This window comes from Ornithorhynchus anatinus, chromosome 17 (assembly GCF_004115215.2).
Source record: "Ornithorhynchus anatinus isolate Pmale09 chromosome 17, mOrnAna1.pri.v4, whole genome shotgun sequence".
NCBI classification, from domain to species: domain Eukaryota; kingdom Metazoa; phylum Chordata; class Mammalia; order Monotremata; family Ornithorhynchidae; genus Ornithorhynchus; species Ornithorhynchus anatinus.
Window position 1 is genome coordinate 38,054,717 of NC_041744.1, and position 21,837 is coordinate 38,076,553.

Here is a 21,837-nt window from a genome sequence, read left to right on the forward strand (position 1 = left end):
GCCCCATCCTGAAAAATCTCCAGTGGTTGCCTGTCAACCTTCTCATTATGCAAAAACTCCTCGCTCTTGGCTTCAAAGTTGTCCACCACCTTGCCTCCTTCCACCTCACCTCCCTTCTCTCCTTCTTCAGCCCGGCCCGCACAGTTCACTCCTCTGCTGCTCCCTTCCTCACTGGGCCTCGTTCTCCCCTGTCCTGCCATCGACCCCTGACCCATCTCCTACCTCTGGCCTGGGATGCCCTCCCTCCTCACCTCTGCCAAACTAGCTCTCTTCCCCCCTTCAAAGCCCTACTGAGAGCACATCTCCCCAGGAGGCCTTCCCAAACTGAGCCCCCCTTTTCCTATATGCTCCTCCTCCCCTCCCCATTGCCCCTACTCCCTCCCTCTGCTCTACCCTCTTCCCCTCCCCTCAGCACTTGTCTATATTTGTACATATTTATTGCTCTATTTATTTTATTAATGATGTGCATTTATCTGTGGTTCTAGTTATCTATTTTGATGGTAGTGATGCCTGTCTCCTTGTTTTGCTTTGCTGCCTGTCTCCCCCTTCTAGGCTGTGAGCCCATTGTTGGGTAGGGATTGTCTTGATCTGTTGCCAAATTGTACTTTCCAAGCGCTTGGTCCAGTGCTGTGCACACAGTAAGTGCTCAATAAATACGATTGAGATTGAATGAATTAATGAATGAATGGTGACTGAGTGGAAGTTTTCTGTCCACTGGGGCCCAGTTGGGCAGGGGCAGTAACCCCTTTGAACCTGGCGGGTCCCACCATTCAGGAACTGAGGTTGGAGCCCCACCAGGGTACCAGTAACGTACTCCCGGCACCCCTACCAACAGAAAAGAAGGGGGCTCCTGGCCACTGCCCCACCCTGAAGCTCGCAGGCCTTTCCCCACCAGAGGCCCACTCACCAAGGAGGCTTGGCACCTGCACAGGAAGTGGCTAATAATTGTGGTATTTAAGTACTTACTATGTGCCAAGAGCCAGAGTAGATGCAGTCAGATCAGTCACAGTCCCTGCCCCACAAGGGGCTCACAAGTTAAGGACATGGGAGGGCAGGTATTTAATCCCAACTTTACAGATGAGGAAACTGAGGCACAGAGAAGTTAAGTGATTTGCCTAAAGTCAAACAGCCGGGCCAAGGGAGCAACTTGGATTGGAACCCAAGTTTCCTCCCTGCAGTCTCGCATTTCCTCCTTCCTTCAAGACATCTCTACTTGAATATCCTCCTGTCTTCTCAAATTTACCATGTCAAAAAGAGAACTTCTCATCTTCCCACACCCTGTCCTCCCTCTGACTTTCTCATCACCATAGATGGCTCCACCATCCTTCCTGTCTCACAAACCCGGAACCTTGGCATTATCCTTGACTCCAACCTCTCATTCAACCCACATATTCAATCCATCACTAAATCCTGTGGGTTCCACTTTCACAACATTGTTAAAATCCACCCCTTCCTCTTCGTCCAAACCGCTGCCACGTTAATCCAATCGCCCATCCTATCCTGCTTTGATTACTGTAACAGCCTCCTTGCTGTCCTCTTGTCTGTAGCCATTCCACTCCATACTTCACTCTGCTGCTTAAATCATCAGACCATGTTTCCACAAACTTCAAGAACCTCCAGTGGTTGCCCATCCACCCCCACGTCCCCACACACGGCTTTGACTACCCCACACGGCTTTGACTACCATCTCTACGCAGATGACACGCAGATCTACATCTCCGCCCCGTCCTCTCCCCCTCCCTTCAGGCGTGCATCTCCTCCTGCCTCCGGGACGTCTCCACCTGGATGTCGGCCCGCCACCTAAAACTCAACATGAGCAAGACTGAGCTCCTCATCTTCCCTCCCAAACCCAGTCCTCTCCCAGACTTCTCTATCACCGTCGATGGCACGACCATCCTTCCCGTCTCTCGGGCCCGCGATCTCGGTGTCATCCTTGACTCGTCTCTCTCGTTCACCCCACACATCCTATCCGTTACCAAGACCTGCCGGTTTCACCTCTACAATATCGCCAAGATCCGCCCTTTCCTCCCCACCCAAACGGCTACCTTACTGTTACGGGCTCTCATTATATCCCGGCTAGACTACTGTGTCAGCCTTCTCTCTGACCTCCCTTCCTCCTCTCTCGCCCCGCTCCAGTCTATTCTTCACTCCGCTGCCCGGCTCATCTTCCTGCAGAAACGATCTGGGCATGCCACTCCCCTTCTTAAACAACTCCAGTGGTTGCCTATCAACCTCTGCTCCAAACAAAAACTCCTCACTCTAGGCTTCAAGGCTCTCCATCACCTCGCCCCTTCCTACCTCTCCTCCCTTCTCTCTTTCTACCACCCACCCCGCACGCTCCGCTCCTCTGCCGCCCACCTCCTCACCGTCCCTCGGTCTCGCCTATCCCGCCGTCGACCCCTGGGTCACGTCCTCCCGCGGTCCTGGAACGCCCTCCCTCCTCACCTCCGCCAAACTGATTCTCTTTCCCTCTTCAAAACCCTACTTAAAACTCACCTCCTCCAAGAGGCCTTCCCAGACTGAGCTCCTCTTCTCCCTCTACTCCCTCTGCCACCCCCCCTTTACCTCTCCGCAGCTAAACCCTCTTTTTCCCCTTTTCCCTCTGCTCCTCCACCTCTCCCTTCCCACCCCCACAGCACTGTACTCGTCTGCTCAACTGTATATATTTTCATTACCCTATTTATTTTGTTAATGAATTGTACATCGCCTTGATTCTATTTAGTTGCCATTGTTTTTACGAGATGTTCTTCCCCTTGACTCTATTTATTGCCATTGTTCTTGTCTGTCCATCTCCCCCGATTAGACTGTAAGCCCGTCAAACGGCAGGGACTGTCTCTATCTGTTGCCGACTTGTTCATCCCAAGCGCTTAGTACAGTGCTCTGCACATAGTAAACGCTCAATAAATACTATTGAATGAATGAATGAATGAATGAACATCCAACAGAGACTCTTCACCATTGGCTTTAAAGCACTCAATTACCTCACCCTCTCCTACCTTGCCTCACTGCTCTCCTACTACAACCCAGCCCACACACTTCACTCCTCTCTAATGCTTTTTCACTGTATCTCGATCCCATCTTTCTAGCCCCTGACCTCTCGCCCACATCCTGCCTGTAGCCTGCAATACTCTCCCTCTTCACATCTGGCAGGCAATTATTCTCCCCATTTTCAAAGTCCTATTGAAGGTGCATCTCCTTAAAGAGGGCTTCCCTGACTAAGCCCCGCTTTTCTCTTCTCCCATTCCCTTCTGCATCGTCCTGATTTGCTCCCTTTGTCCATCCTGACCTCCCAGCCCTACAGCATTTATGGAATTTATATTAATATTTGTATCCATATGTAGACTGCAAGCTCACTGTGGACAGGGAATGTGTCAGTTTATTGATTTATTGTACTCTTCCAAGTGCTTAGTACAATGCTCTGTGCACACTTAGTGCTCAGTAAATACAATCAACTGACGCCCAATCCTGTGCTCTTTCCACTAGACCATGCCGCTAAAGAACCTTAGCTCAGACTCCTGATGTCAGGCAGAGTACCCGGAACCGTGTTCTGCCCCCATTGTCCCAGTTCAGCCTCCACCCTTGTGGAAAGGGACCAGACTACTTTGATTCCACTAGTTCAGAATCAGCCTGATGTTTGGCTAATGATACAGGTTTTGGGGGTGGGGGAGAAGGACGGAGAGGGAAAGAAGAGCAGGATAGAAGATGAGCAGAGGGGCAGAAAGGCACAGAGGTGACACAGAGTTGAGGACATAGAAATAGAGATGTCCTGAAGGCAGGAGGAAATGTGAGTCTGTAGAGAGGTAGAAAGATCAGGACTGGAGATGTATATTTGTGAATCATCTGCATCATTTAATGGTAGTCGAAGTCATAGGAGTGAATGAGTACTTCAGGGTAGGGGGTGTAGGTGGAGAATAGAAGGGGACCCAGAACTGAACCTTGTAGGTAGGAGGCAGAAGAGGAACCAGCAAAAAAAACTGAGGTGTGGTCAGAGAGGGGACAGTGTCAGGGAAGCCGAGGTTGGATAAACTTTCAAGGAGGAGGGAGTGGTCTACAATGTTGAAGCCAGCTGAGCAGTCAAGGAGGATTAGGACAGAATAGAAGCCATCAGATTTGGCTAGAAGAAGGTCACTGGTTACCTTAGAGAGGACAGTTTCTGTGGAGTGAGGGGTTGCAGAAGCCAGATTGTGGGGCTTCTAGGAAAGAATTGGAGGAGAGGAATTTGAGACAGCAGATGTAAACAACTGTCTCAGGAAGTTTGGAGAGACATGGTAGGAGGGAAAGGGGGCGACAGGTGGAAGCACTGTGGGGTCAAGAAAGAGGTGGTGGTGTTTTTTTTTTAGGATAGGACATATGTAAGCATTTGAAAAGCAGTGGGGATAAAGCCGTTGGAAAGTGAACTGTTGAGGATGGGAGTCGAGGGAAGAAGGGAGGGGGTATTTTGATAAGGTGTGAAATGCTGGGGTCAGAAGCCAGGTGGAGGTGGAAATCTCCTCCTTTAATTCATTCATTCATTCAATCGTATTTATTGAGCACTTACTATGTGCCGAGCACTGGACTAAGCACTTGGAATGTACAATTCAGCAACAGATAGAGACAATCCCTGCCCAACAATGGACTCACAGTCTAAATGGGGGAGACAGACAGCAAAACAAAAAACAAGTAGTTTGGCATCAATATCATCAAGACAAATAGAATCATAGCTATATACACATCGTTAATAAAATAGAGCAATAAATAATATATACAAATATGCACAAGTTCTGTGGGGAGGGGAAGGGGGAAGAGCGGAGGGAGTAGGGTGAATGGAAAGGGGAAGAGGAGCAGAGGGAAAGTGAAGGTTCAGTCTGGGAAGGCCTCCTGGAGGAGGTGAGCCCTCTGTAGGGCTTTGAGGAGGGGAAGAGAGAAGGGAGAGTTGAAGAGGTTGTTGGGTGGGGGGCAAGGAGTAGGATGATCACACCAGATGGTTTCAATTTTGTTGATGAAGTATGTGGCCAGGCCATCAGGGGAAAGAGGATGGGGGTGGGAGGCCGTGACTGTGAGGAGGGAGTTCAGTGTCTGGAAAAGCTGTAGGGGGCAGTGGGAAGGAGTAAATTAGGAAGAAGTATCATTGTTGGGCAATGGGGAGGGCCAAATTGAAGAAGATAAGAATAAAGTTAAGGTGGACAAGGTCAAAGAGCTGTCTAGATTTTTCCAGAAGTGCTCCAGGAGTGGAGGAAGCGTACCGTAGAGGTGATCCAGCATTGTGGGTTAATGGTACAAGGCTGACGAAGGGACAGGGCAACAAGGGAGTGGAGTTCAGGGGGATGATTTCTGCATCAGGAGGAGGTAGTTTGGGTATTCAGACCAAAGGAGATAGGAGGGCTGTAGCATATTGCAGAGGGTCAGAGAACAAACGTCTCTGTGGGGGGGGAAAAAGACAGATTTGCTGGTGGGGTAGAAAAGAGAACAGGTAAGGAGGTTGTGTTCTGGTGGAAGAATTTCAGAATTGGTGAGGATAGAGATTGTACAGTTACTAGACATAATAAATGATGGTATTTGTTAAGAACTCACTATGTACAGAGCACTGTTCTAAGCGCTGGGGTAGATACAGGGTAATCAGGTTGTCCCACATGAGGCTCACAGTCTTAATCCCATTTTACAGATGAGGGAACTGAGGCACAGAGAAGTTAAGTGACTTGCCCACAGTCACACAGCTGACAAGTGGCAGATCTGGGATTCGAACCCATGACCTCTGACTCCCAAGCCCATGCTCTTTCCACTGAGCCATACTGCTTCTCTAGACATGGTGCAGTGGATAGAGCACAGGCCTGGGAGTCAAAAGATTATGGATTCTAATCCCAGCTCTGCCACTTGACTGCTGTGCGGCCTTGACAAGTCACTTCACTTCTCTGTGCCTCAGTTATCTCATCTGTAAAATGGGGATTGATACTGTAAGTCCCATGTGGGACAGGAACTGTGTCCAACCTGATTTGCTTGTGTCCACCGCAGTGCTTAGTACAGTGCCTGGCACATGGTAAACACTTAACAAATGCCATAATAATTATTACTGTTATTGTAAATTCAAGTGTGTCCCCAGGTTTGTGAGTGTGTGAGGTGGGGTGGAGCAGGAGGTGATTGGAGTAGAGGAATGAGAGGAGGTGGGCAGTGGAAGGATCCCTGGGGACATCGACATTGATGCTGAAGTCCCCAGGGATCAATGTAGGTTGGAGAATGAGTGAAGAAATGTGACAAAGGGATCAAAATGTTTAGGAAAGTTGGAGGAGAGGCCTTGGGGTTAGTCGATGACCGTGACTATTAACTGGAGTCAGTGATAGGGACAGATGTTATGGACTCAAAAAGAAGGAAAGGAGAGGGATTGGAGGAGGTGGAATTATGCGAAAGCGGCACTGGGGAGTGAGAAGGAAGCCGACTCCTCCCCCTTTCTAAGTTAGTCTGGAGGAATGGGAGGTGAGGTTTCCTTTAGAGAGCGGCTGTGTCATTTGGGGAGAGCCAGATTTCATTGATGGCAAGGAGGAGCAGTGATTGGGTCAGGAACAGGTCAAGGATGAAAGGAAGCTTCCCCACGATGGAGCAGGGTTCTGGAAGTTGCCCTTGGCTGAGGCTGTGGGGGATGTGGAGAGAGAAGATGGTGTGATGGGTGAAGATGGTGTGAGGGGTGGGGAGGGGTGAGTTGAGAATGAGTTGATGGGGGCCAGGGTGGGAGAGAGGGATGCAGTGCTGGGGCAAGATAATAGCAGTGGGGTGGGGGCACCTCAAGGGGTGGGGAGGAGTTGGATAGAGGGAGATGAGTGGGTTGCTGAAAAGCAAGGACAGGGACAGGCTGATTAGAGCGCAGGTTGGGTCCAGAGAAGTTTAGGGTTGTAAGTGAGGTTATCAACAGCAATAGCTGTTTAACCCCATTGATTAATTGCTGAACTGAATGCAGGACCTTGGAATGTTTCTGAGTAAACTTGGCTGCGGCAGTTCAAGAGCGAGATCTAGGTGTTCTGGCCAGCCGGCAGTAGGCAGTGGTTCTGATGTTAGATAACCTATCATTACCTGTAAGAGAAGCAGCTAGGCCTAGTGGATAGAGCACAGGCCCAGGAGTCAAAATGACCTGGCTTCTAATCCTGGCTCCGCTACTTGTCTGATGTGTGACCTTGGGCAAGTCACTTCACTTCTCTGTGACTCAATTACCTCATCTGTAAAATTCATTCATTCATTCAATTGTATTTATTGAGCACTTACTGTGTGCAGAGCACTGTACTAAGCGCTTGGAAAGTACAACTTAGCAGCAAATACCCAACAACGGGCTCACAGTCTAGAAGTGGGGAGACAGACAACAAACCAAAACAAGTAGACAGGCATCAATAGTATCAATATAAATAAATACAATTATAGATATATACACAGCATTAATAAAATGAATAGAATTATAAATATGCACATATAAACACATAAGTGTTGTGGGGCAAGCAGAGGGGTGAGCAGAGGGAGTGAGTGGGGGTGATAGGGAGGGGAGAAGGAGCAGAGGAAAAGGGGGCTTAGTCTGGGAAGGCCTCCTGGAGGAAGTGAGCTCTGAGTAGGGCTTTGAAGGGGGGAAGTGTGCTAGTTTGGCGGATTTGAGGAGGGAGGGCATGCCAGGCCAAGCGGTAGGAAGTGGGCAGGGCTCAACGGTGGGACGGGCGAGAATGAGACACAGTGAGAAGGTTAGCACCAGAGGAGAGGAGGGTGCGGACTGGGCTGTAGAAGGTGAGATAGGAGGGGGCAAGGTAGTGGAGAGCTTTGAAGCCAAAAGAGAGGATATTTTTGCTTGATACGGAGGTTGATATGCAACCACTGGAGATTTAGACTGTGAGCGCCATGTGGCACATGGATTGTGTCCAACCTGATTAGCTTGTATCTACCCCAGCACTTAGTACAGTGCTTGGCACATAGTAAGCACTTAATAAATACCATAAAAAACCAAAAACGAACATGGGCCGGCTGAGGGAGCTCAACAGAGAGAGATCTCCATATCAGTGGGCAGCTCTCTGTTTTGGGCAATGTTGGTGTCTTGGGTCTGGACAGAGATGGCAAAGGAAGTAGTGTGTCGGTCCTGTCCTTAGAACTGTGGTGTTTGTTGTTTGCACTGCCCAGTGCTTGTTTCACCTGTCATCTCCCAGGCCTTATGAGGCCTGCTGCTTCTCCCAAGGTGCTCCTTTCAGTGTTCCACGGTGGCCTGACTGGGCAAATGACTTCCAGTTTTCAGCCAAGAGGGGATACTGACTTGGGGGCTTTGTAATGTGATCAGACTGACGTTTTAGAAAGGCGATTCAAAAAACTTGACTAAAGAGGAGAGAACTTGGAGGCAAAAACCCAGTGAGGAGGCTGATGTCACCAGGTATAATGCATGACTGCTCCAGAGAATGGTCACTTTGGACTTCAAACCCAAATCAGTTTAGCCTTCCTATTTTAACATGCCCCAATATCTCTTTACTGAAAGAGTCTCAGTGGAGGAATTTCAAAACTAGTGAGAGAAAAATGCTAATGGTTGGATAAAACAGCCCTTGCATCACTGGAAGGTGGAAGAAATAACAGGAAGAGTCACAGAAGGAAATTGGCAAGGGCAGGAAGAAGGAGCTCCCCTTTTCAGTACGTTATCCAACCTTGGCTTCACCGACTCCGTTCTCTCCTGGCCTCTTATCTCTCTGGGCATTCATTTCAGTGTCCTTTGCAGGCTCCTTCTTCCCCTCCCATCCTCTAACTGTAGGGGTTCCTCAAGATTCAGTTCTTGGTCCCCTTCTGTTCTCCATCTACCCTCACTCCCTTGAAGAACTCATTCACTGACTTGGCTTCAACTGTCATCTCTATAATAATGTTGGTATTTGTTAAGCGCTTACTATGTGCTGAGCAGTGTTCTAATCGCTGGGGTAGATACAGGGTAATCAGGTTGTCCCACGTGAGGCTTACAGTCTTCATCCCCATTTTACAGGTGAGGTAACTGAGGCACAGAGAAGTTAAGTGACTTGCCTACAGTCACACAACTGACAGTGGCACAGCCGGGATTCGAACGCATGACCTCGGATTCCCAAGCCCGTGCTCTTTCCACTGAGCCACGCTACTTCTCTATGCAGATGACACCCAAATCTGTATCTCCTCCCCTATGCTCTCTCCCTCCCTCCGGGCTCGCATCTCCTTCTGCCTTCAGGACTTCTCTACTTGGATGTCCTCCCGCCACCTCAAACTCAACATGTCCAAGACAGAGCTCGAGCTCCTTATCTTCCCTCCCAAACCTTGACCTCCCCCGAACTTTCCCATCACTGTAGATGGCACAACCATCCTTCCCGCCTCAAAAGCCTGCAACCTTGGTATCATCCTTAACTCTGCTGTCTCATTCGCCCCACATGTCCAATGCCTCACCAAATCCTGATGATCTCTCCTTCACAACATCACCAAGATCCGCTCTTTCCTCTCCATCCAAAATGTTATCATGTTAGTATAATCACTCATCCTATCCTGACTGGATTACTGAATCAGCCTCCTTTATGACCTCCCAACCTCCTGCCTGTCCCCACTTTAGTTCATACTTCACTCTGCTGCCCAGATTATCTTTCTACAGAAACGTTCAGAGCATGTCACTCCCCTTCTCAAAAATCTTCAGTGTTGCCTATCCATCTCTGATTCAGACAAAAACTCCCCACTGTTGGCTTCAAAGCTCTCCATCACCTTGCCCCTTTTCACCTCACCTCCCTTCTCTCCTAAATCCCAGCCTGCACACTGTGCTCCTCTGGTGCTAACTTTCTCATTGTGCCTCGATCTCACCTGTCTGGTTGCTGACCCCTGGCCCATGTCCTACCTCTGACCTGGAACACCCTCCCTCCTCAAATCCACCTAACAGTCACTCTTCCCAGCTTCAAAGCCCTACTGAAGGCACACCTCCTTCAAGAGCCTTCCCAGACTAAGCTCCTTTTCCTCAGCTCTCCCTTCTTCCACATCACCTCGACTTGCTCCCTTTGTTCTCCACCCCACTGCCTTACAGCACTTATGTATATATGCATATATCTATAATTCTATTTATTTATTTTGATGCCTGTTTACTTGTTTTGTTGTCTGTCTCTCCACCCCAGACTGTAAGCCTGTTGTGGGCAGGAATTGTCTCTCTGTATTGCCATATTGTACTTTCCAAGGACTTAGTACAGTGCTCTGCATACAGTAAGTGCTCAGTAAATATGATTGAATGAATGAAGGTGGGCCTGAAAATTGGAGTTTAGAATGTGCAAACTTTGGCCTGAGTCCTGTTTAGATGGAACAAGGCTGTGACTCTTTCTGGAAGAATGTGTTTTGAGAAAATCTATAGGGACACATCTCTCCATTTGTATTTTGTGAATGGTTGAGTCTTTTCTTGCTTTCCCTCCCCAAAAGACAAAAGACTCAGCTGCCTACCTCAGTAATAGTAGTAGTAATAATATGTATAAAGCACTGGGAGAAAATGCAGTTTGTCTCAGTCTGAGGGTCAAGTCAGGAAGATGAATTATTTTTGGTTTGGACCAAAAATGCCCCCAGGTCTGATTTGGCGTGAAGCCACCTGGCACCCTCCTCTCCCTCCCATTAGGTTTCAGAGACCCTCAGCAATTATGTCCATACCAATAATTTATTTACTTATGTTACTATTTGTCTTTCTCTCTAGACTGTAAGCTCACTGTGGGCAGGGAACATGTCTACCAACTCTGTTATGTTGTACTCCCCCAGCCCTTACTCTGCACACAGTAAGCATTCAGAAAATACCTTTGATTGTTTGATTGATTGATTGCTATGCTGCATGCCATGTTATGCTATACTGCACACTAGCTACCCATGTGCTCTGCTCAGAGCTGCCCTTCCTACCTGCTCTAAACAGGTAGGAAAGGCATTTGTCTTTCCATACATGATAGGGATCACATTGTTCAGTGGCTTGCCACTGACAAAGACCTATTTAGAATGGTATATATTAGTATGAGGCATTTCAAACTGTCTTAAAAAGAAATGGAATTATGGCAGCTGAAGCAGTGTTGTTTAATCGGTGATTATGGGTAGGAGGCTTAGGAGCCATGCATGACTGGCATGAGAAACAGATGCGTGTGTCCCTAGGTTGGCAGCTCTGGGCCGGCAGTTCCCTTGGAGCTTGGTGGTGGAGTGGGTGGGAATGACGAGCACAGGTATGAATGACCTCCTCAATAATCTCCAAATAATTAAATCCACTGGCAGGTTGGAGGATAGTAAAATTTCAAGAAGAACGTTTCTGGGTTTGGATGAGTTGCTTTCAACTTTCTCACTTTCTATGTTGGGCCACAGGGAGCTACAGAAGAAAATTCCAGAGTTGGATGGGAATCGCTCCAGAAGTGGCAACATGGACTTCTTCAGTCGTGAGAATCTTAGCAACAGCCATCTTAGCAACAGCTCTCCCCTCCAGGTTAATGGGAAGAGGGCTAGTGTCCCATGGCATAACTATTTGACTCAACTGATCAGTATCAACCCTAAGCACATACCTCAAATCATCCCATTGGTGTGCATCATCATTGTATTTGGAGGTAAGAAGATGGTTTACCCCCTCCTTTGGGCCCTCAGAGGGAGATTTCTTCTAAGGCCTGGATAAACAGTGTTTACGTATGAGGTCCTAGGCCAAAAATGTATGGGTTAATTTAGCCTTAGGTGACCTGTATCTGGCCACCATGACTGGATGGTGAGCTTTAGGAGGTGAACAATAATAATAATAATAATAATAGTAATGGTATTTGTTAAGCGCTTACTATGTGCCAGACACTGTTCTGTGCTTACTGTGTGCCAGACACTGTTCTAAGCACTGTGGTGGATACAAGTAAATTGAGTTGGACAAAGTCCCTGTTCCATGTGGGGCTCACAGTCTCAATCCCCAACATACAGATGAGGTAACTGAGGCAAAGAGAAGGCCACACAGCAGACAAGTGGCGGAGCCATGACCTTCTGACTCCCGGGCCTGTGCTCTATCCACTAGGCCATGCTTTTTCTCGGAGGGGGAGAGGAGAGGGAGGAAGAGGGAAAAGACTCATCAAGTTACTGTTATCTGTCATTACTCTGGCCTTCCTCTGTCATCACCATAAATGCCGCCACCTCCTCCGCCACGGTCACCTTGCCCAACTGGCTTCTCCTGGACTGCTAGTTTGTCCACTCCTTGGAAGCGCTGCTGTAAATACTGCCTTTTCCACTGCACCTGTCTAGTACCCTCCCCACTGCCCGAACTGAAAGTGGGACCCAAGTGGAGTACCCCTTCAGGCCTTTTGGAGGGAAAAGCTGAGCCCTTGAAATACATGGGAGAAGCAGCATGGCCTAGTGGTTAGAGCACGGGCCCGGGAATCCTGGGTTTTAGTCCCAGCTCTTCCACTTCTCTGCTGCATGACCTTGGGCAAGTCGCTTAACTTCTCTGTTCCTCAGTTACCTCTTTGGTAAAATGGGGATTAAGATTGTGACCCCCACATGGGACAGGGACTGTCCAACCTGATTAGCTTGTATCTACCCTAGTGCTTAGAGCAGTGCCTGGTACACAGTGAGCACTTAACAAATACATTATTATTATTATTTGATCTTTCCACCATATCGGGAGAGTGGGTCAATTTAATCTAGCTAGCCCCAAACAATGGCAGGTTATATGGAAATAGTCATTTTTCATGCCTTTCCAGGTTCTTTCTTCATAGAAAGTATTTAGGAGGAAAAACACATGCTTTAGGTTGATGGTACCAGAAATAGTATTGCCTGTGTACTTATCATTTCCTACTTAAATGACGAAATTAAATGTTTGGAAGTAAATCTTTACAATGAAAGAAACATTTATTACCAGTCAAGAATATGCTCAGGTGTAATTCTAATATATTTATATTAATGTCTGTGAGGTCATTGCGGGCAGGGAATGCCTCTGTTATACTGCTATATTGTACTCTCCCAAGGAATTAGTACAGTGCTCTGCACACAGTAAACACACAAAAAATATGATTGACTTACTAATTAAATGACTGTCTTGATTTAGATACTCCCAGTGCATTAGGTCCTCTCATTTGAGTTGGATATTTTTAGACACTGCTTGGATTGGCTTGGATAGCAATGGGTATCCATCTTCCCCTGAACCTCCCACTCAGTGAGAATCTCTTTTTTCAGCTTCTACTATCCCCTCAATAGCCAGTCATGAGTCAGATCTCTACAGCCTAGGAGAAATGGAGGATTGAATCATGAATCCAGAAATTTGTGGAAAAATCCTCACTTTTTTTTCTAAATTCCCACCATCAGTTAATCAGTCGTATTTACTGAGTGCTTACAGCGGGAAAAGCTCAGCGGGAGAGTACAATATAACAGAGTTGATAGACACATTACCTGCCTACTGTGAACTTACAAAAACAGATCTTTGGGATTCTGATTGTAGGAACTGTTGACTTTGGTTAGGCTTCAGGGAACTGCCGAGGTGTGTGCTTCACTAGAAATTAAGTATTTTTATTTTTTTGAGTGGCAGGATACTTCAGAAAGGCATAATGAGCAATACTGCCTAACTGCAAATTGGCTGGGAAATCAACTTTGATTCTTGAGGAAAATAATTATAGAGGACTAAGATAATGAATATTATTGCCAGCCCTGCAAATTTGCATCTCTGTAATGTCAAATATTTTTGTTTCTAGGACTTTTGAGGACTCGCTTAAAAGATTTACGGATTCTTATTCCTCTAGTACTATTTCTCCTCGGTTGTGGTCTTGAAATATTAAGTTTCTCATCTTATGAGGTTTGTATAGTAGCTTAGTAATTCACATTGTACCATTTCAGCATGCCATTTACACCCTTGAATACAATGTCAATCTCAATGTCAGCAGCATATCTTTGAATTAAAGTTTAACCCTATCTATTGTACTGTGAGGTTATATAATAATCATGATGATGATGATGATGATGATAATAATGAGGGTTAAGTACTTACTAAGAGTCAATCACTGTACTAAGCTATGGGCTAGATACAATATAATCAGATTGTAAACTGGGACTCACAGTCTAATAGGAAGAACAGGCATTGAATCACCATTTACATTTGAGGAAACCAAGGCACGGAGGAGTTAAATGACTTATTCAAGGTTGCACAGCAGAAAAATGATGTCCCTAGGATTAGATTCAAGGCCCTTTGACTCCTGGGCCTGTATTCTTTCCATTAGATGATACAGAGTTCATATTGTGTTGAGAGAAAGACCAATGGCTTGTTGGTAAATTTGAATCTGGATATGATAAACTTCGTAAGTAGTGAAATTCTTCCTTGGGGACTCATTCATGCCTACTCAATGTGGTTCTTAGGCTTAGGAGTTTTTAAGAGTTGGTTTTTCTAGTGTGTTTGCATGCACAATTCCCAAAGGGCATTGGAGCCCCAACCAAGGATGCTCTGCAGATTGAAGCAACAAGTCCTAGTGGATAGAGTACGGGTCTGGGTGTCAGTAGGACCTGGGTCCTAATCTTGTCTCTGCCACTCATCTGCTGTGTGACCTTGGGACTTGTGCCTCAGTTTCCTCATCTGCAAAATGGGGATTAAGACTGTGAACCCCATGTGGGACATGGACTGTGTTCAATCTGATGAGCTTGTATCTAGCCCAGAATGTAATACAGTGCTAGTCACACAATAAGTGTTTAACCATAATTATTATTATTATTACTATTGTTATCATTACAATATAACCTCACAGTGCAATAGATAGGGTTATACTTACTATGCCTGGCACATAGTAAGTGCTTAACAAATATCTTAAAAAAAACCAACCTCCAAGGCCCCCAAAACTTGTTTCTCTGCTGCTTAGTTTTGCCAGAGAGAATCCTAGAACTCCACCCACCCCGAAAAACTTATTTCTCTGCTGTTTAGCTCTTCCAGAGAGAATCCTAGCTTTTTCAGTTAATTTTTCTTTTTCTGTTCTCCAGTTATCTCAGGGAATTAACTTCCCTATAACAGTAGTTGTCACCACCATATCCTGTCTCACAAGCCCTCAACCTCGGTGTTATCCTTGACTCCTCTCTTTCATTCAACCCACAGATTCACTCCATTATTAAATCCTTCACAACATTGCTAAAATCAGCTCTTTCCTCTCCATTCAAGCTACTACCACATTAGTCCAATCACTTCGCTTATCCCGTCTTGATTACTGTATCAGTCTCCTTGCCAACCTCCTGGCATCCTGTCTGTCCCCACTCCAGTCCATACTTCGCTCTGCTGTCCGGATCATTCTTCTGTGGAAACATTTGGGCCATTTTCACCACTCCTCAAGAAACTCCAATGTTGCCCATCCACATCTGTAACAATAAAAACTTATCACCATTGTGCTTAAAGTACTCAGTCATCTTGCCCCCTTCTACTTCACCTCACTACTCTCTTACTACAACCCAGCCTGTACATTTCACTCCTGTAATGCTGACCTACTCGCGGTACCTCTATTTTGTCTATCTCGCTGCAGATCCCTCACCCATGTCCTGCCTCTAGCCTGGAACGCTCTCCCTCTTCAAATCCAATGGACAATTACTTTCTGCCCCTTCAAAGACTTATCGAAGGCACGTCTCCCCCAAGAGGCCTTCCTTGACTAAGTGCTACTTTCCTCTTCCCCACTCCCTCTGCATCACCCTGACTTCCTACCTTTACTCATCCCCCACCCCAGCCCCCAGTACTTATGTACATATCTGTAATTAGTTTATGTAAATGTCTGTCTCCTCGTCTAGATGTATGCTCATTATGGGCAGGAAATGAATCTATTTACTGTTTTATTGTATTCTCCCAAGCGCTCAATACAGTGCTCTGCATGCAGTAATCGCTCGATAAATAGGAATGAATGAAATTATATGACCATATAGTGATTTCCCTCCCACACTGAGAGGCCTTCTAAGCACAGAATGATTAGGTCATGCATTTTTGTGAATTTGTTTGCTGTGTTTCGGTCTGCTGATGTGTGCGAGTGGAGGTGCTGAGGTGTCTGTCCCCCATCTATGACTCTGTTCCTGCTACTGTTTCCCTCCCTTAGCCTTTATTCCCACTTGCCTCCCTTTTTCCCTCTGCCTTCTTGCCTGCCTCCCTTTCCTTCCTTCTTCTATCCCTCCTCCTTTCTCCTGCATGTTTGGATTTCCCAAAAGCCCCACCTCTCCCACTTCAGAAAATCTGGTTCCTCTCCAGAAAGGCCTTTTTCTAGCCAAATTAAGCCATATGACCAGCCCTTCCTTAATCTATGTGCAGTCCCATTTCTCTCCTGCATTTCTCTCTCCATGGCACACATTCCTTTCATTCCCACAAAGAGGCTCACCCTTCAATTCCACCAGGACTGGCAGCCTCAACTGGAATGAGTAGGATGGACAGAGGGATAGTGCTGAGTGCTTAGTACACTGCAGGATACCCTGCACACAGTAGGTTCTCATTAAATGCTATTTAAAAAGAATCAATAGTGTTAATCGAGCATTCACTGTGTGCAAACATTGAGAAAGGGGTGTGATTTGTCTCTGTGAGCATGACAGACCATAAGATCAAGGGGAAGGGAACTAATATGTAGGTGAATTTCTGTGAGCGGGCTTTATCAGGACAGGGTAGCCTGGCATCCACATTCCAAGTGGAGTGAAAGATTACAATTTATATTTGGATTCTTCAGACCCAAACACCCTTTGTTTGCACCTTAATGATTTGGGTTATCCAGCAGGTATTATCTGTAAGGTTACCTCAATTCCCCAGATATCTGGGATGTCTAAGGGAGACAGACATTAATATAAAAAAATTATGAATATGTTCAGAAGTGCTTTGGATGAGATGAAAGAAGGACTTATATGAGTGTGTGGTTAGGGGTTTCAGTAAAACAGTGAAGTTCCCAGAGTCCAGTTTCTGCAACAGATTGAAAAGTGCAATGTGCTGGTCACTTTTTGAGGGCAGACTCCCACATTTGACACTCAGTTCCTAGAGCATGCAGCTGTTCACAGCTGTGGCAGAGACTCTTTCCTGGTTTCCAACTAGGATGCTCCAGTAATGCCTCAGCATATTGCTTGCCGCCGCCATCATCCTGTGCCTTTGAGTTTTAATCTTCTTGAAAGGCACAAGGATCTTCTGGGGGTTCAGCTAACAGGTGTGGAAGGCTTGCAGCAAAGAGTGGGAAGGTATGATTAATACCCTTGATGACCAGTCCGTCAGTAGGATTTCTTGAGTGCCTACTTTGTGCAGTAAGCATTCGGAAGAGTATAAGTGCAGGAGAAGGTATGGGCCCTAATGGAGAAGACAGAAAGAAACAAATTAATATTAGTGGGGGCTGGAGAGAGAACAGCATTAGAGTTGCTGATAGCAACAGGAAAAATAGAAAAATGCATGTAAATCAAATTGAGATGTATGTAAATGCTAAGGATAGGTGCATAAATATAAACGCTAATGGAAGTTGTTGGATTCATTCAACCTGGAAAGGAGAGAAAATACTAGAGAAGGAGCATGACCTAGTGGATTGAACATGGGCCTGTCTGCTATGTGACCTTGGGGAAGTCATTCACTTCAGTTCCCTCTGCCTCAGTTACCTCATCTGTCAAATGGAGATTAAAACTGTGAACACCATGGCGTAGTGGATAGAGCACATGCCTGGGAGTCAGAAGGTCATGTGTTCTAATCCCGGCTCAGGCACTTGTCTTCTCTGTGACCTTGGGCAAGTCACTTTACTTTCCTGGACCTCAGATAACTCATCTGTAAAATGGGGATTGAGAATGTGAGCCCCACATGGGACAGGGACTGTGTCCAAACCAATTTTCTTGTATCCACCCCAGAATTTAGTTCAGTGCCTGGTGTGTAGTAAGTGCTTAACAAATACAAATGTTATTATGATTATAATAATAATAACAATGATAATATCTGTTAAGCACTTACTATGTGCTAAGTACTATACAAAGCCCTGGAAGACATAAAAGATAATCAGGCCCCACATGGGGCTTACAGTCGAAGTAGAAGGGAGACTGAGACACAGAGAAGTTAAATGACTAGCCCAAATTCTCACAGCAGGTTCTGGCAGAGTCAGGATTAGGATTCAGATCTTATGACTCCCAGGCCCGTGCTCCAAGGAAAGGCTCCTGAAGGGAGTATGCTGTCAGGGAGGCTTTGATGGCAGGCAGAGCTGTGAGCTGCATACTGAAAGGGAGACTTGGATAGTGAGTCTCTTCAAGTTAATGTTTATCACACATGTAGACTACTCAGGATTTCTGTTTGGTTGTAAAACACATAACTTACTTGGTAAAGAGGTTTCTGCTGTAGTAGTGCCATGCACTCTTAGGTCAGATCCAGGCATAAATACAATATCCCTGGCCACTCACTTATGAGTTCTCTTTTCCGGAAGCCTTGCAGAGTGTGACTTCTTACCTGAGGAGTTTTTTAAATAAGCTTTTGAAGTTGACTCTATTTATTGCCATTGTTCTTGTCTGTCTCCCCCGATTAGACTGTAAGCCCATCAAAGGGCAGGGACTGTCTCTATCTGTTGCCGACTTGTTCATTCCAAGCGCTTAGTACAGTGCTCTGCACATAATAAGCGCTCAATAAATATTATTGAATGAATGAAGTTCCCTTCTCTTTTCCCAATTCCTCCCCTGGAATAGGCTGTGCTACAGCTGACCATCAGGTGAGAGATGGATATATAAAAGAACCTTCCCTGTGTGAGGGTGGGGGCCTGGGAGTGAGATGCTTGTTTGTTGGTTCTAGATGTTTCCACAGGCTTCTAGCGTTTTAGGGGTCTAGCCTGGTTTTGGGCAACCATTACAGTAAAACCTTGGGATCATCAGAGCACAGTTTCAAAAGGAAGGTTGAAAGCCCTTACAGTATGGTAGTCAGCTCTGGCAACTTGGCCATCAGAGGACAATTACTGTGGATAAATATTAGCTCACTCACCAGTTTTTCTCTCCATTTTTGTTTCTTGTCCCAGGTTCAAAAATATACAGATATCATAGAATGGATGACTCCTTTCTTATATATTCACTTGTTTACACCAGCAATTATATTTTCAGTTGCATTTGAAATGGAATTTTATATGTTTCAGAAATTATTTTGGCAGGTAAGAAATCCTTTTTGGTAACATGACTATTAATAACATGGGAAAGACATATATGGTTTCAGCGTAGTGATCTAGATCAGAGAGATGCCGACAACAGCCCAGGAGGAGGTGGACAACTCAAGTCAGGTCTCCTGAAAGGGATAAAACAACTTTTCAGGATAATTGGGCCCACTCACTCTTCTTTCGCCCCCATTCCCTAGTTAATTATCATGAAATCGGGTAATTGGGGCTGTGTTACTGTAATGTGACTTTTCTAGGCTATTTCACAAGATACTGCTTCAGTGCTCTGGCATGTCAACTTTATCTGTGCTATTGAGAAAGGGTTCACTAGTGAAATGGCTGGGTGCAGGGGCTCAAGCCTGCATTGTGGTCAAATTTTGGAAAACACAGGGGAGAACCAAGATAGAGACTTGGGGAATGGAAACCAGTTGGGGAAAAATTGAGGTGAGGGAAATTGGGAGCCGAGAGAGCGGGCAAGGCTCCTGCAGTGGTCCCTCCAGGCCATGAGTCTGAAATGAGTTTTTCCCTGCTGGCAGGTGACTAAAGTTGTCTCTTGTATGGCTATATTTTGGAAAGTCTGAGTTTCAACTGGCCTGTCCCAGAGACTGGATGGATGCCTTTCTATCCAGCATTTTTAGTTTCAGTGCTTAGCCTCCCTCAGCCCGAACTCCTGCCACCAAATTCTGAAGCTCTGAAGTAGTGTCCTTTTTTACATGGACCTGAGAGGGGAACGCAAAAGACTGTGGAGCAAATAGTGCTGTCCAAGGTCCCATCCCTCCCTTCCTAGGAAAACTTTGACCCCCAAGTTTCAGGTGAACTTGACATTCTTCTAGAAATTGATGCTTGTGACACCATATTCATTCATTCAATAGTATTTATTGAGCGCTTACTATGTGCAGAGCACTGTACTAAGCGCTTGGGATGAACAAGTCGGCAACAGATAGAGACAGTCCCTGCCGTTTGACGGGCTTACAGTCTAATCGGGGGAGATGGACAGACAAGAACAATGGCAATAAATAGAGTCAAGGGGAAGAACATCTCGTAAAAACAATGGCAACTAAATAGAATCAAGGCGATGTACAATTCATTAACAAAATAAATAGGGTAATGAAAATATATACAGTTGAGCGGACGAGTACAGTGCTGTGGGGATGGGAAGGGAGAGGTGGAGGAGCAGAGGGAAAAGGGGAAAAAGAGGGTTTAGCTGCGGAGAGGTAAAGGGGGGGTGGCAGAGGGAGTAGAGGGAGAAGAGGAGCTCAGTCTGGGAAGGTCTCTTGGAGGAGGTGAGTTTTAAGTAGGGTTTTGAAGAGGGAAAGAGAATCAGTTTGGTGGAGGTGAGGAGGGAGAGCGTTCCAGGACCGCGGGAGGACGTGACCCAGGGGTCGACGGCGGGATAGGCGAGACCGAGGGACGGTGAGGAGGTGGGCGGCAGAGGAGCGGAGCGTGCGGGGTGGGTGGTAGAAAGAGAGAAGGGAGGAGAGGTAGGAAGGGGCGAGGTGATGGAGAGCCTTGAAGCCTAGAGTGAGGAGTTTTTGTTTGGAGCGGAGGTTGATAGGCAACCACTGGAGTTGTTTAAGAAGGGGAGTGGCATGCCCAGATCGTTTCTGCAGGAAGATGAGCCGGGCAGCGGAGTGAAGAATAGACCGGAGCGGGGCGAGAGAGGAGGAAGGGAGGTCAGAGAGAAGGCTGACACAGTAGTCTAGCCGGGATATAACGAGAGCCTGTAACAGTAAGGTAGCCGTTTGGGTGGAGAGGAAAGGGCGGATCTTGGCGATATTGTAGAGGTGAAACCGGCAGGTCTCGGTAACGGATAGGATGTGTGGGGTGAACGAGAGAGACGAGTCAAGGATGACACCGAGACCGCGGGCCCGAGAGATGGGAAGGATGGTCGTGCCATCGACGGTGATAGAGAAGTCTGGGAGAGGACCGGATTTGGGAGGGAAGATGAGGAGCTCAGTCTTGCTCATGTTGAGTTTTAGGTGGCGGGCCGACATCCAGGTGGAGACGTCCTGGAGGCAGGAGGAGATGCGCGCCTGAAGGGAGGGGGAGAGGACAGGGGCGGAGATGTAGATCTGCGTGTCATCTGCATAGGGATGGTAGTCAAAGCCGTGAGAGCATATTGGTATGCTCTGTGCCCAGGACAACACATGGGATCCCAGTGCATCCCCATTCCTAGAATAATAATAATAATGATGATGATGGTATCTGTTAACTGCTTACTATGTGCCAAGCACGGTTCTAAGTGCTGGGGTACTTACAAGGTGATCAGGTTGTACCTCATGGGGCTCACAGTCTTAATCCCCATTTTACAGATCAGGGAACTGAGGCCCAGAGAAGTGGGGGACTTGCCCAAGGTCACACAACAGACAAGTGGTGGAGCCGGGATTAGAACCTACATCCTGTGACTTGCAAGCCTGTGCTCTTTCCACTAAGCCACGCTGCTTCTCTGTTTTTGAGTATTTTTGAGTTCTGTTAGTGGTCAGCCAACATGGGGCCCTCCAGTGACTGTTGCCAGCCTGCAGAAATCCCCGGGGGCTTCCCAGTGCTACTCAACATTCTGCCGCTGCTCATGAAGGGCTCCCTGTGCCAGAAAGTCCACCAACCATGAGTCTTTGCCACACCTGGGATCGGGTACACTTAATAATGTTGGTATTTGTTAAGCGCTTACTATGTGCCGAGCACTGTTCTAAGCGCTGGGGTAGATACAGGCTAATCAGGTTGTCCCACATGAGGCTCACAGTCAATCCCCATTTTACAGAAGAGGGAACTGAGGCACAGAGAAGTTAAGTGAGTTGCCCACAGTCACACAGCT

The 21,837-nt window shown here is 46.7% G+C and overlaps 1 protein-coding gene across 5 annotated transcripts in view; it reads left to right on the top strand.

Annotated features, from left to right (window-relative positions):
• SLC9C1 (solute carrier family 9 member C1) overlaps positions 1–21,837 on the top strand; it is a 119,971-nt gene that overhangs the window by 620 nt on the left and 97,514 nt on the right. For 4 of the 5 annotated variants that reach the window (XM_029082829.2, XM_029082827.2, XM_029082830.2 and 1 more), the window contains exons 2-4: positions 11,293–11,528; positions 13,638–13,738; positions 18,897–19,025. In XM_029082829.2, the coding sequence (XP_028938662.1) occupies positions 11,348–11,528; positions 13,638–13,738; positions 18,897–19,025 (411 nt within the window). In that variant the 5' untranslated portion in view covers positions 11,293–11,347. Of the gene's footprint in view, positions 1–11,292; positions 11,529–13,637; positions 13,739–18,896; positions 19,026–21,837 lie in introns of those variants that run through there. The other variant, XM_029082832.1, reaches the window with a different exon arrangement.